The following is a 17,103-nucleotide window of genomic DNA, read 5'->3' on the forward strand; positions in this document are numbered from 1 at the left end:
TCTGTTGACGTTAACCAAGGGAACAACCAATTGAATTGTTAAACAGACTCAATAGCGTATTCTTGTTTGGCGGCGAAATTCCATGCGAAGGGCAAGGGCCAAAAAGAAAAAAATTTAGAACTCCCCAATCGATGAGATTGAAAATAGACAACACACACTCTTCATTAGTAACATTACAAACCATGACAGTATCAACAACTATCAATAATAGGAAACGATTATCAAGTGGATTAAGTGTCACATCAAAAGTATTTGTACGTTCAAGAAATGGTGGAGCTTTAAAAATTGTTCGTGAACATTATTTAAGAAATGATATTCCATGTTATTCCACCATTTGTAATTCATGTCAAGATATAATTAAACCTGATTCTCAAGGCCAATTACCAAAATTCATTTTATCTCTGAATCCAACAAAGACAACCAAAGGTGAACCACATTATTTAGTATTAGATACTAATATTATTTTACATGCCATTGATTTATTAGAAAATAATCAATGTTTTTATGATGTAATAATTCCTCAAACAGTTTTAGAAGAAGTGAAAAATCGTTCATTCCCAATTTATCAAAGATTAAGAAATTTAGTTAAATCTGAAGATAAACGATTCATTGTATTTCATAATGAATATAATGAACAAACTTATATTAATAGAAATAAAAATGAAACTATTAATGATAGAAATGATCGAGCCATTAGAAAAGTGGCTCAATGGTATCAAACACATTTACCTAAATTTAAAACGTTTTTCATTTGTAATGATAAAGATAATAGAACTAAAGCAATTAAAGAAGGTATTAATGCCAAAACATTAGTTGAATATATTGAAAGTTTACCAAATGCTGATGATTTAACTGATTTAATACCTCAAGATGATTCTACATTTGAGGATAATAAGACTAGTACTGCTACCGTGGAAGATGAAACTTCATTCCCGGAATATTATTCAAATGCAAGAATAATGGCTGGTATTAAAAATGGTACTTTATATCAAGGTATTTTGAATGTCTCATCATATAATTATTTACAAGGTGAAGTTCTGGTTCCAGCATTTAAAAAACCTTTATTAATTCAAGGGTCAAAGAATTTAAATCGTGCATTTAATTCCGATTCAGTTATTGTCGAATTATTACCAAAAGATAAATGGAAAGAACCATCAACTACCATTATTGAGGAAGGGGCTATTGGTGCCAATGATAATGCAGCAGATGGTGATGAAGATGATGTCGATATTGAAGAAACTGCCAGCTCCAAGAAGAGTGTGATTTCTGATAAAGAACGTATATTATTAGCTCAAGAAGCTATAAAAGTCATTGGGTCTAAAAATGAAGATAAAAGATTACAACCAACTGCAAAAATTGTTGGTGTAATGAGAAGATCATGGAGATATTATGTTGGACAAATAGCTCCCTCATCAGTTAATCTTGATGATAAGACTGGTCATGCAGCAAAGAATTGTTTTGTTATTTTGATGGATCCTAAATTACCTAAAATTAGAATTAGAACTAGAAAAGCTAGAGAATATTTAGGACAAAGAATTGTTGTTGTGGTTGATTCTTGGCCTGTTAATTCAAGATATCCTAATGGACATTTTGTTAGAGCTTTGGGTGAAATTGAAAGTGCTGAAGCGGAAACTGAAGCATTGTTATTGGAACATGATGTTGAATATAGACCATTTTCTAAAAATGTTTTGGATTGTTTACCACAGGAAGGTGATAATTGGGTAGTTCCAGATATCACCAATACTGAAGATCCACAATTACAAAAAAGAGTTGATTTAAGAGATAAATTAGTTTGTTCAATTGATCCACCGAATTGTGTAGATATTGATGATGCTTTACATGCTAAACAATTACCTAATGGGAATTATGAAGTTGGAGTTCATATTGCTGATGTTACTCATTTTGTTAAACCAAATACTCCATTAGATCAAGAAGGTGCCTCAAGGGGAACTTCGGTATATTTGGTTGATAAAAGAATTGATATGTTACCTCAGCTTTTAGGTACAAATTTATGTTCATTAAAACCATTTGTTGATAGATTTGCCTTTAGTGTTATTTGGGAAGTTGATGAAGATGCCAATATTATTAATGTCAATTATATGAAATCGATTATTAAATCAAGACAAGCATTTTCTTATGAACAAGCTCAATTACGTATTGATGATCCATCACAACAAGATGATTTAACTAAATCAATGAGAATTTTATTAAAATTATCGAAAAAATTAAAACAAAAAAGATTAGATGCTGGTGCTTTAAATTTAGCATCTCCTGAAGTTAAAGTTCATATGGATAGTGAAACTTCTGATCCCCAAGAAGTTGAAATTAAAAAATTATTAGAAACAAATTCTTTAGTTGAAGAATTTATGTTGTTTGCTAATATATCGGTTGCAAGAAAAATTTATGATGCTTATCCACAAACGGCTATGCTTAGACGACATGCAGCACCACCAGCAACTAATTTTGAAACTTTAAATGATATGTTAAATGTTCGTAAAGATGGTATGTCAATTTCATTAGAATCATCTAAGGCATTGGCTGATTCATTGGATAGATGTATTGATCCTAATGATAAATATTTTAATACTTTGGTTCGTATCATGTCTACTCGTTGTATGATGGCGGCAGAATATTTCCCTAGTGGATCTTACGGATACCCAGAATTTAGACATTATGGTTTAGCAGTTGATATTTATACCCATTTCACTTCCCCAATTAGAAGATATTGTGATGTTGTTGCTCATAGACAATTGGCAGGTGCCATTGGTTATGAGAATTTAGATTTGAGTCATCGTGACAAATCTAAAATGGAAATGATTGTTAGAAATATCAATAAACGTCATAGAAATGCTCAATTTGCTGGAAGATCAAGTATAGAATATTATGTTGGTCAAGTTATGAGAAATAATGAAGCTGAACATGAAGGTTATATTATCAAGATTTTTAATAATGGTATTGTGGTATTAGTGCCGAAATTTGGGGTTGAAGGATTAATTAAACTTGAGAATATGGGTGATGTTAATTCAGCAAATTATAATGAAGATAAATATGAATTGACGTTTACTGATTTTAAAGGTAATTCAAGAACAATAGCTGTTTTTGATAAAGTTAAGGTTGATGTGAAGTCGGTGAAAGATGAAATTAGTGGTAAAAGAAAAGCTCAACTTATGTTAAAATGAGTCTCCAATGTATATATATATATATATATATATATTATTACATCTATTGTACATAAAAGTACCTTATTATTATTATACAATACTGATTCTGATTCATTAATGTATTTATGTCCATGTGCGTGTATGTTCTATTCTTACTTCGTTTGCTTTGAATTATTTAGAAATATATTCCACCAATTGATTAATATTAATAAGTTTAATACCATGTTTCTTACCAAATTTAATACAATCATCTAATCTCATCATCAATCCATCTTCGTCTCGTACTAATTCACAAATAACCCCAGCAGGTTGTAAGCCAGCCAAAGTACTTAATTGAACAGCAGCTTCTGTATGACCTCTTCTTTTTTTCAATAATCCTGGAACAGCTCTTAATGGTAATATATGGCCTGGTTTAATAAAATCTTGTGGTTTTGAATTAGGATTAGCTAAACTTCTAGTAGTTAAAGCTCTATCATGAGCAGAAATACCAGTAGTTGTACCTTCAGCAAAATCACATGTTACGGTATAAGCAGTACCATGTCTATCACTACGATTGGCCAACATTGGTGGTAATTCTAATTGATTTGCTCTTTCTTCACTTAATGGAACACAAACATAACCAGAAGAATAACGAACTAAAAATGCCATTTTTTCTTGAGTGATTAATTCAGCAGCCATAATTAAATCACCTTCATTTTCACGATCTTCATCATCCATAACAATTAAGAATTCACCGTTTTTATAAGCTTGTAAAGCTTCTTCGATAGGAGTAAAGATATTAGTCATACTGATCATAATATATATTTATATAGTGTCAGGGGTGGGAAGTTGTTTGAAGTTTTTTGTTGATAATGGACTAAAGATAATTTCTTTTTCTTTTCCGGAATTAAAAAAAAAAATAAAAAAAAAATTTGGGTTCTGATTGAAAAGTATTTATATAGTGGAAATGATCTTAATAAAAAGTTGAGTTTTTTCGTAAACTAAATCTTAACAAACTATTAGTTGATATAGCTGTTAATAAATATAAAGATCGGTGTTAATGTTGGAAGAATTAATTCTGTATGGCAAAAATTTTTCAAAAAGATTTTAATTTCCGTTGAAAGAAAAGAAAGACTGTGTGATTGTGAAGAGAATTTAAATGTGGAGCGATTAAGTCAACAATCAACAGTCAAGATTATCTATCTAATAACTAAAAATTATTAATGGTTATTTCCGGATTTACCATCATCATCATCATCATCATTAATTTTAATCATAATGAGCAAATAATAATTAATTTTAAAACATCATTCAACGTCAAGATTTCTTTACTATTGTCGTTTGTTTAATTTCCATTTTGTGTCCAGTATTTATTAGTAATCTCATAATCTCAAATTTACTCATTGAATTATTAATATTTGGGGATAAGGGTGTGAATGTGATTGTTAATTCTCTCAAGTTCATCTCAACCGGATACTTGATTCCCTAACTGTCATCATCATCATCATCATCATCATCATTATCTCTATTATACTTTCTTTTTTTTTTTTGCAATCTTAAATTCCCACTTCTTCCTCTTTCTTCATTTTTCTCTATTTTACATGTGTCGATCTTACATGAGCTCAAGAGTTCAACTGCTCCGATCTATTGTTTAAGATATGAATGTGAATTTTAAAATAAAAGGGAAACCCAAGAATTTAGTTGAAATCACAGGTATATGTGTCTATCTATTATTCGGACATCCAAACCTTCATCAAATCTATCAAAATTATCCAATAATGACCAAGAAAGACCAAGGATGAAATTATCGGAATACTGCTATTGTACTTCTTTGTTGTCTTTTTAGTTTTAGGTTTAGTTTTAGTTGTCCCTTTCTCTTGCTCCCCCTTGTTCCTATACATCTAAAATTGACAACACAATTCTTACAAGCCTCATTCAAAAACGTTACTCATCAATTATTGGTTGATATATTCACTCCTTCTCCCCGGTAGATGTTAAATCTAAATTCTACACCTTTTGCATTCAAATTTCTTTGTTGGTTTTTTAAAATGAGAAATTTCATCTTTGCTTTTATAGAGGAAAAAAAAAAAATTAAAACACGTCAAATAGTCTTTATACATTCATAAACTGAATCAAATTTTATAATATACCCAATCGTTTCAAATTCAGTATCGGATATTTGTATTTTTTTTCGTTCTTTCATTTCATTCGTTTTTGTTTCTCCTAATGACTACTAAACTAATTCAGGATCCAACTGGATTTAGTAAATCTTTTGAAACCACATATCCTAATGACACATCAAATAATGAATTTTTCTTCCATATAATCAATTATAATGATAAACAGATTATTAATATATCAATAAATGGATTGATTGATACCACATTTGAATTACCCGTTTCAACTAAATCAGCCATAACTTATGCTTCAGCTTTAGAAATTTCCACGGATCATTTTGATGATGAAGATGGTGATGGAGAAGAAATAAGGGAACGAGAAGTAATACCTGAACCTATCTTATTGATTGGAGATTATGCCAATATGAAATTGCTGATTGTTGCCACTCAAATTAGTAAAATAATCAGTACCACTTGTCCTAAACCTACAATACTATCAATTGGTTCAAAATGGTTTGGTAAAGGAGATGAAGTTAATGATGATGATTTTGATAAATTAATGTTTATTCTAGCAAATGTAAAGACATTGATACAATAAGGTTGGGGAGAAGGAGGAAAAAACAGTTGGCGTTTACAAATTAAATCTCATCTAATTAATGTGTCTATAGATTATCTAATATATTATATGCATCCATTTCATCTCACCTTGGTGGTTTTTGCTTTACTTTTTGGCTTTCTTTTCTCTTGGTTTAACAGGAACTTTTCTTTCTTTATTACCGAAAACTAATTTATGTGGTTTCATGAATTTTTCAACAACATTATCATCAACTTTACTTCTTCTTTCTTGATAAGCAGATACAAATTCTTGTAAAACTGTAATACATTCTTTCTTCATTTCTCCAGATAATATTTCTCCTTTTCTATAGCCTTGTTCTAATTTTGCCAATTTTTCATCATCATAACTGAAAAACGATAAATATTGGAATGCAACATCTACTTCTGGATTACCTCCTAATTCTCTATGTTCTTCTGCAGTGGCTCTACCACCAGAAAATGCATATTTATTGATTTTTTTCTGAATTTGTTTAGCAGTATCACCCATAAATATTGAAGTTGTAGTATCAGAAGCTGACATTTTCGTTGATGCCCCTTGTAAAGCAGGGAAGAATTTGGCATGAATTAAAGCTGGTTTAGTAAATCTTAATTTATCAGCAACATCTCTACAAACCCTAAAATAAGGATCTTGATCTATGGCACAAGGGATTAAACAAGGAGTTTTTGGTGGTAATCCTAATACATCCGGGAATGATGATGGGAAAGCTGTTGCTATTTGAATACTGGCAAAATGTATTTTACCAATACAATCTGAATCAGTGAATCCAAATACTGCTTTGGCAGTAGAAGTAGTGATTTGACGTGAAGTTCTAACAACATTTTCATAAAATGCTCCTCCCATATATTGTAAATCTGAAAAAATAAAGGTATTTTCGGGATTAAATCCAACGGCGATTATATCTTTAGCATTTTCTGCGGCAAACCCTTTAACATCATCAATAGTTAATTGATGTTTAAATAAAAATTTCTCATCATCAGTTAATTCAATGACTAAAGGAACATCAAATACTTCCTGCAACCATTTTGTAAATATAAATGGAACCATATGACCTAAATGCATTGAATCAGATGATGGACCTCTTCCAGTATATAAGAAAAATGGTTCTCCATGTTCATATAAATCTAAAATACGATCTAAATCTCTTTGGGAAAAAAATACTCCTCTTTTCAAAAATGGATGAGGTTCTTCGCCAGTAACTTGTTTAAATCTTTCTAATGTTTCCAGGGTAATATGTTTAGTACCGAATTGACTAATCAATTTATCATAATCAATCCCCATGGATTTACCATCCACAACAGCTCCTTCTACTTCCCACGGAGTGATTTTTTGTTCTGATTCCTCAGTAACTTTTAATTGTGATACTTTTTCTTCTACTGACATATGTTCTGATTGTTCTGGTTGACAGAGAAGGATTTTTGGTAATTAGATATTGACTGACTAATAATTTTTTTTTTTTTTTTTTTCAGTCGGTGTATTTTTTTTTTTTTCTCTTCACACACATTTCTTGATAATGAATATATATCTCACTCAAACGGTAACGCTTTAAAGATTGAAAATTTTTCAACTTAAATATTGGAGTATTATTGTCAAACTACTTTAAAACTGGAAAAGCTACGTGAACGTTGGCACACATCCAATGCATTAATTTCGTACTTACAAACTCATATCATTATGTTTAACATAAATGATACGGCTTTTTAAGCAAAGGCTTACAAAAAAAACAATTGAAATATTAACATGCACGAATAAAGTGGTAAGTAAATTAAACCCTCCATTAAATTATACTATACAGATATACTCTCTCTTTTTATGTATTTTCTTTCTTCTTCTTTGTCTCTGATTCAACCAAATTTTATATTACAAATATTTCAAAAAAAAAAGGATGTTCCTCTCTTTTCTTTAAAAGTGTAATTTTTGGAAGAACCATTTGTTCTTACCAGCTTGATGTTTTTCTTCAAAAGCTTTCTTGACAACTTTTTTAGCTTCTTCTCTTTGAGATGGTTCTTCTAAAGCTTCAGAAGTGACGGCAGCTTTGAATGATTCAACATCTAATGAGTATCTAGTTGGCATTAAATGGTTGTAGTTTACTAATTTAACAAATGGCTTAACTTTAGTTCTCTTAGTAACTTTTTTAGCATCCATCTTCTTGGTAACTTTCAATGGAGCTCTTTCAATACCAGCAACAATGGCATGTGGGAATGGGTGAGATTTGGTACCTTCATCATGTGGTTTCACAATGACTACTTTTTTACCAGCATAACGACCTCTTACGACAATAGCTAAAAATAAATTAGTTAGTATAATGTTTTTTTTTACATTTTAATTGGTAGATTCATGATTTGTTACTGCCATTTAATGAATTTTGAATACAAAATATAAAAAAAATTGGTTGGTTTCATTGATGTTTTGTGACGATTCCCAACATGGTTTGGTCAATCACTTGTCTTGAACGGAAAATTAATCTTCCAAATTCCAATAATCTTTTAAATCTTCAATAATCCATTCTATGTTAATTAACAGTATTTATATATTAGTTTTAATCGTTGAATCGTTCGATTTGTTTCTCTATTCTTTGGTGAAAATCTTTCAATCTTTCAAAACTCCCCTTCTCAAATCATATTCCATTCAAAATCAGGGCAGTAAATCTATTATCATAACTCCAAATAGGTATTTCATATTTCTCTTCCTCTTTACATACCAACTTTACCAGATTTGATGAACTTAGCCATTTTTAGTTTCTTGATATCTTAAATGTTAATACAATATGAAAGGTTGGTTGGCTTTTTTTTTTTTTCAAAAAAATTTTTTGTCTTTCGTTTGCGCACTGTAAATTGTGTAAGTGAGTATCTCTGTCACTGTGTGTCTCTCTTTTTCTCAGTATGAGTGAAATTTTTCGCCCCGCCGGACAACCACACACAATGCAATTTTGTTAGTACCAAATTTATTCGCACTCCTCGTTAACTTAGTATTAACAATACTGGAAGTGCGCACTATACTATTTTCTATGAGATGACCTAATTAATGTATGTGACTGCATATACCATTAGGGCTATAGCCCTAGCACGTGATACGCCACACAACCACAATCAGATGCATTAACTTACGCATATACAAGATTAACTTGTAACACTTAAAAGCTATGTTGATACGCTTGCATATCTTTTTTATTCTTTATTATATTGTAATAACTATAAATGTATATATATAATTTATATTAAATTGCTTTATAATTTCATTTTTTCCTAGTACTTCTAGCCAAAAATTTAGAATTTAATGCAGTTACCCCAGATCCACTCTTATTACCATTGCCGTTACCATTACCGTTATGACTATAACTATAACTATGATTATTATAATTATTATTATAATTATGTACGGCTTTTCTCATTCTATTTGGATCAGCTTTACTTCCATCTTCTTTTGTAAAACTTGATCGTCTATTATTTGAATAACTTTTCGGAGAAATTTGAGAAACTGCCAATTGAGCAGCATGTAAAGTTCCATTTTCAGTTGATCTTCTAGGTAATCCTGTATGTGAATTCAATTCTTGTGGTGGACTCACAGGAGGTGGTGGTTTCCTTTTTGGTGTGCCGGTTTGTAATTTCATTTTAAACATACTGGTACTGGTAGTACGTGGTGAATGTGATGGACTTGATGTTTCTGTTGATTTCCTAACTGTTGGTGAAGAATGATGATGATGTTGATGTTGTTGTTGCAGCTTCTTAGTATTAGTTTTCGAATCAAAAGCAGGAGCATCTAAAAGTTTTGGTGATGAACGTGTAGAAGAAGATTGTTGTTTTTTAATCACAACTGGTTCTTTCAATGATGTTTGACTTTCATATGCAGCTAATTTGTCTCTTTCTATTTCATTATATTTAGATTTGGCCAATGCTTCTGTCCATTGATTCACTTCAAACTTCTCCACTTCAAAAATTAATGAATTATCAATTGAACTAATCACAAACACCCCCACTGATGGTACTAATTTTGAAAACTTATTTTGAGATATAACTAATTCTTGGAAATGAATAAATGGATATTTCAACTTGATTTCAGCAAGTAAAGTATAATTGGTTTCTATATCATTTCTAATGAAAAGTAATGCTCGACCATGAGTTGTAACAACTAATGTACAAGTTTGTGGTTTTTCAGTTAAACTAGGACCACTCAATTCTTCAGCATCATTTTTTTCTAAATGACTAAATCCTAGTTTTTTGAAAAATGCCTTTTTGCTAATTCTACTTCCAGAAGTAGATGCAGACCTTTCAATATCCATACTCTTCTTGCTATCAGAAGTAGGGCTTCTCTTGATATTATACTGTGGTTCAATAATGGCAATAGATTCATCAGCATTTTCCACTTTTTTCAAGTCATTGGTGTTGTTATTCACTTCATTGACAATTTGTGTTAACAAACTGGTATTAGATCTACTTCTTTGATCTTTGTTTATATCCAAAGGCGATATGTGTAATGATGCTTTATTCTTCTTTTCAAATGGTTCTGTAGGCTCTTTATGAACAATAACTGGACCAATACGAAGTATACGTTCATCTGGATGAGTTAAATATGGTTCCCAGGCTGCTTCCAATGTAGTTGCTGGCTTCACCTCCATTATTTTCGGTTTCACTTTTTCTTGTTGTTGTTGATGGATATTCAGTGGTACTTTGGTTAATGATTTTTTATCCTTTGATGGCGTTGATTTTACATAAGACCCTACACTTGGTCTAGTATTAATCTGAGGACGTAAAATATTAGTTCCCGGAATAAAATCTTGTTGTGAATATGAAGGTTTGCGACTTTCATTTGTGCTGCTACGTTTGGATGAATCTTCAGATGTACTAGAGCTTTGGTTTGTAGATGGTTTGTTCAAAACATATGCAGCTACACTGGCAGCACTAACTTTTTCTGTTGATTTGTTATTAATTGTAGTTGGACTCGGTTCTTTCTCAGGAGTCGGTGATGACCCTTTGTTTCCATTACTACCAACAGCGGCCATGGCATTGCTGGCATTTGCATTTGTTGTTTTCTTGACATTCTTTTTAGGTGCCTTGTTCAATTCCGGTACTTTCATCATCGATTTCGCTGTCATCTTATAAGGTCCTATTTCTGGGGGATCAGATAACCAAATCAGATCAAAATCTTTAAAGTCAATCGATTGGAAAAAATAATGTTTTTGTATTTCTGGAATGGTGGCCCGTCGTGACGGTTGTAACACAAGAATTTTCTTTATTAAATCTCTAATAATTGTGGGGAATCCTGCACTAAACGCAAATTGCAATTTCGTGATTTTTTGAAATGTCAAATACTCATTAGTTGCCTTGAATGGTGGTTTCCCAGCAATCATTTGATAGATAATACATCCAAAGGCCCAAACATCCCCAGGTTTACCACAATACTTATTTTCTAATAATTCTGGGGAAACATACTCAGCTGTACCAACAAATGATTTTGCTCTCACATCCACCGGGTACTCTTCACTTTCATCATTCTTTTTCTCCAATAATCTTGCTGTACCAAAATCAGTAATTTGAATTCTCATTTTGTCGTCTAATAAGATATTTTCTGGTTTCAAGTCTCGGTGTATAACCCCATTATCATGCATATACTTTATAGCATCTAAGATTTGTGCACCAAAATGTCTAGTACACTCCTCATTTAAAGTGTTGTATCTTTTGATCAATGTCAATAATTCGCCATTTGAAGCATAATCCAAAACAAAATAAAGTGAATCTTTGTCCTGAAATGTGAAATATAACGAAATGACCCCTAGTCTATTACTTAATCGATTTAAAGCATGTTTTTCTATGTTGACATACTTGACTTTCTTTTCCTTTATAATATGTCGCTTGTCAAGTACTTTTATTGCATATTGCTTACCGGAAATTTTATCGGTTGCTAAAATCACCGTGGAATACGAACCTTCTCCCAATTCTTTTCCAAATTTGAAATCAGTAACATTTCGCCGAATAGTTTTGGTCTCCCCATCCATAGTTTTGATGGTTTTAACTGCGGCACCCTTCTTTTCCCAGTTTTCTTCATTTTGTTTCAATTCATTCGATTTTGGTATTTCGTCCTCATCCTTGTCATTATTTTCTTCTTCTTTGGCGTCGACACGATTATCGTTGTCAAACTTCTCTGCTGACTCGTTGGGCGGTGTCTGATCCACTAAATGGTTGAATTCAGAACTAACATTAGGAGTGTCTAATAACACATTGAGTGATGAATTTGTTACTGCACGAGGATGGTGAGGTCTAAAATCAAATGAATTTGAAGATAAAGGGGTTCCTGGTGCACTTTTGGCAATACTTTCACCTGTTTCAGTAGTGTTATTACCCAAAGAAGATAATCGTGAAGAAACGTGCATAACCGGTAGTTGTGGTTCATTGCCATGAATGGCTGGGGGTTTATCAATATACTCATTTATAGCTTGATCGTTTTCAGAATCCAATGTATCTACACTGTTGTTATTGGTACTCTGTGATAGAGTGTAGTTGTTGTAAATATCATCTAAATCATTATGTAAATCTTGAAGACTACTTGAACTCAACTTGGTCGAATCATTTTCTTCATTGCTGTTTTGACTCTTTGGGCTGTCTTTGTGTTTGTCGTTTGAATGGCGATTGTTGTAGTGTTGGTGGAAAGAATATCTGAGTTTGTGCATTATTGTAAGCTAAATCTTAAACTGTTGATGTTTCTTTTGGTGTTTCAAGTATTGACTCATTAGCAATAATTGAAGAAAGTGAATGCGATTTCCAGTATAAATTAAGGAAGCAAGTAAAAAAAAAAAGAAAAACAAATAAATCAGAAAAATCACACTAAAAAAATATTAATGTAGAACAATTCGAGTTAAAGTGTGGTATTACTTGTCAACTTCTGGTAAGTGTATCTTCTTTAAGATTAGGATAATAAATTTCTCCCTTCTTGAAAATATAGAATTAATAAAGACTTTGCAAAAAGAAAGAGAGGGAGATAAATGAAACGGATAAAGGGAAAAGAAAGAGAAAAATATTTTGAAGGAACTTTTGATAATTAATAGTTTCAAAGTAGAAGGTTGGCTTGCTTGTTCGACAAAAAAGAAAGGAGGGAGGGGCGAAGGGGGCGTGGTGGATGGTGGGTAATCGGTCTATTGGGTGCGTGGATCAACAATTTTTTTGTTGTACTTCTTCTTCTCTCGGTGTATAGAATTCAAACTATGTTGCTGGTGCTGTCTTGTTGTTGTCTGGTCTTTTGCTTGTTTAAACTGTCGCCATTCCCTCTATACCACATTTCATTTTTGATTGCTGAAGGAAACCGATTTCATTATCAAACTAAACTTGGTTTAATATTAGTGAGGATACAAATCAGTTTTGTGTAGAGAAAAAAAATCCGCAGTAGCAACAACAACAACTACAACTTTTTTTGTCATATTTGTTCACTGTATAATGTTAACGTTCACCCTCAAAAAAGGTTGAACTTTACTGGTGACTTGTCAATTGATTATTGAGATTATATAATATTAAGGAAGTGTGTGAGACCAGTTGTTGACGAAGAAGAATGGCTCATAACAGTTCAGGAAATCTAAGAATCAATTATTGACCTAGGGGTATATTGATGATGTAATAGAAATATCAAACCATTCTTCTAGTGGTAATTTGAACATGAAATTTACGTAGAATTTCATGCCAATTTAACCACAAATTAAAGAATAAACTAGTTTTGATTACTCAATTGAATCCTATTGGTCTTTTCTTATGTTTTATTACTTGTGAGTTTCACTTGGTTTTCTTAGGGTCTGATAATATTAATACAGTAGGGGTCGATAAACCTCTTGGTGTAATGTTACACGTTGCACGTTTTAATGAAAATCAAAATCAATCAATCAATCAGTTTCATGATTACGTAATCAATAATTAGGAGATTTCTCGCGCAACAGAAAAGGTTGAGTTAACAAAATAATACCGCACTAAAAAAAACTGTTAGAATATCTTTGACAGCCAGTTGGGACATTAACATTTCCTTACCATTCGATTCACTAACAGAACCACAAATCTCTATAGATAAGAATCAAATTCAGATTCAACATTAGTAAAAGAATGAAATATTGATACCTACAGAAAGAGCAAAAACCCCCCAATATTCTATTTACATTTCATTTTTGTTTTTTTTTTTTGCACAAATTTCCGGTTTGAGTTCAAATACTTATACATAACCCAACATCTAAATGGCATTTCCACTTGACCAATCTGAACTAATACGCCATTTACGAACTACATATTTGGTGTTGAATGAAGATTCCGATTATGCAAGAAGAATCATAAAGCATTCGCTGTTGCCGATCTGCAGTAATGAAAACACCCCGAGAACCCCATTTTCTGATTCCCCTCCAATCACTTTTGAAATTGCTAGACATATAAAGAAATCTGTTCATAACGGGTTAAGATATGATGATACATATAGTTCTCAGCCAAGTTTTAGTACACCCCCTGCAAAGGCTACAAAGAAGAGGCGGAAAAGAAAATCAAAGAAAACTGTTAAACTACATAAGGCCAATCAAACCAACAAGACCCCCACCGCCAAAAATGAAGCAATTTTACTTGGTAGCCTTGATGAAAATAATGGTGCCATGCTTTTAAACTCGGGCTCGTTGGATAATACTTCTACTGACTCAAATATGGATTATCCTTTGGGATCAACTGCCGAATCAGAATTAGCACCAATAACAGAATCGAAAGGAGATGACATATTGATACTAGAGGATCCAGATGAATCAAATGCAAATAATAGTGGCGGCACAACTTTTGGACTAAGGTATACTAAGACTATTCGAGGAAGTAGTGGTAGCAGCAAAAAATCGAGACCCAAATCAAAATCAAAAATACCCATTGTTAAATTCTTCCTGTCTGGGAAGGAGAGTGGTTCAGTTTCAGACTCTGATAGTGATAGTGATAGTGATATTAATGATAGAAAGCTACAACTATATCAAAGTGATAGTATAAATTCAACCAATAATACCTTGGAGGAAGTTACTACAGAAGACGGAGACATTACCGAACAGGAAAACGAACCAGAGGTCATTGAAGTCAATAAGTCACACAAACCATCACAAGACAATAGTGACGTCATTACTATAGATAGTGACTTTGGAGTTCCTGTGAATTCTCGTGGACATGTTGTTCAAAATTATCAACCAGAGGAACAAGGAGTATCTGATGAAGAGATTGAAGCCGAAATTGAAGAAGATTATGACTCTGTTGATTCCGATGAGTATGAATATGAGTATGATGAAGATGGCGATGAAGATTCTAATGATTCAGAGTTTACTGATTTGGATAATGATTCCTTAGTGGATTCATCGTTGATTTTAGATTCTACATACAACGAGAATGGAGGTGATAGCTTTTCATTTGTTAGAACAAGTAACGTTTCAGAATTTGATCCACAGAAAAGCAGAAAAAAGAAGAAGAGTGATTCATTTGATCAGCACACTATACCAAAAAGCAATGCCCTCGTTAGACAAAGGTCATCTTCTGCAGGTAATAGCAAATCGTATTTAGGGTTAACTGCGTTAAGTTATAAAAACCCAACATTTAAGTTTGAGAAAATAGTTCCAAGCAATCTAGACAATCCAAAAACCTCTAAATTGAGTTCACTTATTCATTCAAAATACAAATCAAACAACACTAATCCATTAAATTATTATTCATTTGTTGATGCTAGTGCTTCGTCGGTAAAGCAAACATTGGTTGATATATTTGTGCCACCCAACACAAAGGCTACATTGACAAAATTGGCCATGGTTGAGAATGTGGCCATTTCTGATTGTATTGGTTTTATTTTGCTTAATCTTTGTAAGTTGCCCGAACTGAACGGTATCAAAGATTTAAACTACCTCAACCCAAATCATTGGCGGTTAGAGTTAGTTGATGAAGATGGCGAAAACTACGGATCATTTGGCGTTTTGGATCGTACCAGATTGCTCTCATCATATAATAACCCGAAAGAATTGGCAATTTGTCGAATCACTGATTATAACGAAATTAAGAAAAATGAAGCACAATCTCCATTGCCCGTTGAAGTAAAGAAAGATCTTGAAGTATTGCAACGTAAACGACACAGTATTAATCAAATTGTGGAAAGTGGAATTGAAGATTCAACTGCAGAGAGAATCGAGTTTCAAATTGGAGTTTTTGAATATGATGATGATGGATTACCAAGAAAGGAAATGATAAAAGTACCTAGTGATTATACCATGGGTCAAGTATTAAAAGAATTTTGTGCTCAACAAGGGTTAATTCTAACAAAATATCGATTTCGGTTAGTGGATCAAAGTACAGGACAGAGTAGATTTGTTAAAGATGTTGAAAAATGTTCTGATTTGAAACAAAGGACTCTAGAATTGATACCTCTGGATACTAAATTGAACCTGATGATGAATGCAAGTTATGATGTTGGTATGATTGAAGCAAAGATAACGCCTCTGGATTTCACGTTACCAAATATTACGCCAACGGTAGAACAAATAGATGATAAGATGCAAAAATTGAATTTGAAGGATACACATAAACCAACAAGTACACTATTACCCAAAGAAGATAAAAAAGCGGCTTCATTCAATTCTACTAATGCCATTAAACAAGCTATTACGTCTAATAAATATCTTGAGAATATTTTGACAGGTGATAATCCAGCGTTACCCATTAACTTAAATACAATTTATTTCAAGTGGAAAGTATTGAAGAATAATAGTAAGATGAAAATTAAGAATTTCAGTGAAAAGAACTTTATTATTGATGGAGATTATATTCATTTGACGCCACCTGATGATTTGACAATGAGTATGCCAGTTGAGTCTTCAGTAATAAACATAAATGGTCATAATCATACCCATCATCATAATTATTTGAATCATCAGTTCAATAGGGCCCATAATAAGACGCTGACGAAAACTTATTCTTTCCATATAACCCAAATACTCAAATTAAAGAAGTACGTTAAAAACCCCAATTATTTCAGAATCATTATTCAGAGTCAACAGCTGTTGGCTGAGAATAATGAGGTGCTCAATTCCACTAAGGAGGTTCCCACAAAGAAGTTTTACCTTATAGCTATCAATGAACAGGAATGTCTGGAAATTATAAGCAAATTAAAGTGGGTCTTGCAAGTATATAACTTTTCTAGCGGGGGGTTATAAATGGAAAATATGTATTTGCGTGTTAATAGATTATATAGTTGTTATTTCAACTGTAACTTT

At 32.1% G+C, this 17,103-nt stretch overlaps 6 protein-coding genes across 6 annotated transcripts, besides 1 other annotated feature; 3 read left to right on the top strand and 3 right to left on the bottom strand. All coding sequences in view use genetic code 12, as the record gives it.

Annotated features, from left to right (window-relative positions):
• Positions 1-182: 182 nt before the first annotated feature.
• Positions 183-3,179, top strand: CD36_11570 (exosome complex exonuclease subunit, putative; the record flags this gene model as incomplete). The annotated part of the gene is made up of 1 exon (XM_002417752.1): positions 183-3,179. One exon carries the CDS (start codon positions 183-185, stop codon positions 3,177-3,179), a length of 2,997 nt encoding a protein of 998 aa, XP_002417797.1.
• Positions 3,180-3,332: 153 nt separating this feature from the next.
• Positions 3,333-3,947: a sequence feature (gi|223641136; Similar to S. cerevisiae RIB3;~Similar to C. albicans RIB3).
• Positions 3,948-5,366: 1,419 nt separating this feature from the next.
• Positions 5,367-5,855, top strand: CD36_11590 (conserved hypothetical protein; the record flags this gene model as incomplete). Its single annotated transcript, XM_002417754.1, has 1 exon — positions 5,367-5,855. One exon carries the CDS (start codon positions 5,367-5,369, stop codon positions 5,853-5,855), a length of 489 nt encoding a protein of 162 aa, XP_002417799.1.
• A 123-nt stretch (positions 5,856-5,978) lies between these two features.
• Positions 5,979-7,253, bottom strand: CD36_11600 (tryptophan-tRNA ligase, putative; the record flags this gene model as incomplete). Its single annotated transcript, XM_002417755.1, has 1 exon — positions 5,979-7,253. The coding sequence occupies one exon, from the start codon at positions 7,251-7,253 to the stop codon at positions 5,979-5,981; it is 1,275 nt and encodes a 424-aa protein (XP_002417800.1).
• A 519-nt stretch (positions 7,254-7,772) lies between these two features.
• On the bottom strand, positions 7,773-8,602 carry CD36_11610 (60S ribosomal protein L27; the record flags this gene model as incomplete). The annotated part of the gene is made up of 2 exons (XM_002417756.1): positions 7,773-8,152; positions 8,572-8,602. 2 exons carry the CDS (start codon positions 8,600-8,602, stop codon positions 7,773-7,775), a joined length of 411 nt encoding a protein of 136 aa, XP_002417801.1.
• Positions 8,603-9,105: 503 nt separating this feature from the next.
• Positions 9,106-12,534, bottom strand: CD36_11620 (serine/threonine protein kinase, putative; the record flags this gene model as incomplete). The annotated part of the gene is made up of 1 exon (XM_002417757.1): positions 9,106-12,534. One exon carries the CDS (start codon positions 12,532-12,534, stop codon positions 9,106-9,108), a length of 3,429 nt encoding a protein of 1,142 aa, XP_002417802.1.
• Positions 12,535-14,073: 1,539 nt separating this feature from the next.
• CD36_11630 (conserved hypothetical protein) lies at positions 14,074-17,043 on the top strand (the record flags this gene model as incomplete). The annotated part of the gene is made up of 1 exon (XM_002417758.1): positions 14,074-17,043. The coding sequence occupies one exon, from the start codon at positions 14,074-14,076 to the stop codon at positions 17,041-17,043; it is 2,970 nt and encodes a 989-aa protein (XP_002417803.1).
• Positions 17,044-17,103: the final 60 nt, after the last annotated feature.

The sequence above is a fragment of the Candida dubliniensis genome, chromosome 1 (genome assembly GCF_000026945.1).
Source record: "Candida dubliniensis CD36 chromosome 1, complete sequence".
Taxonomy (NCBI): Eukaryota; Fungi; Ascomycota; class Pichiomycetes; order Serinales; family Debaryomycetaceae; genus Candida; species Candida dubliniensis.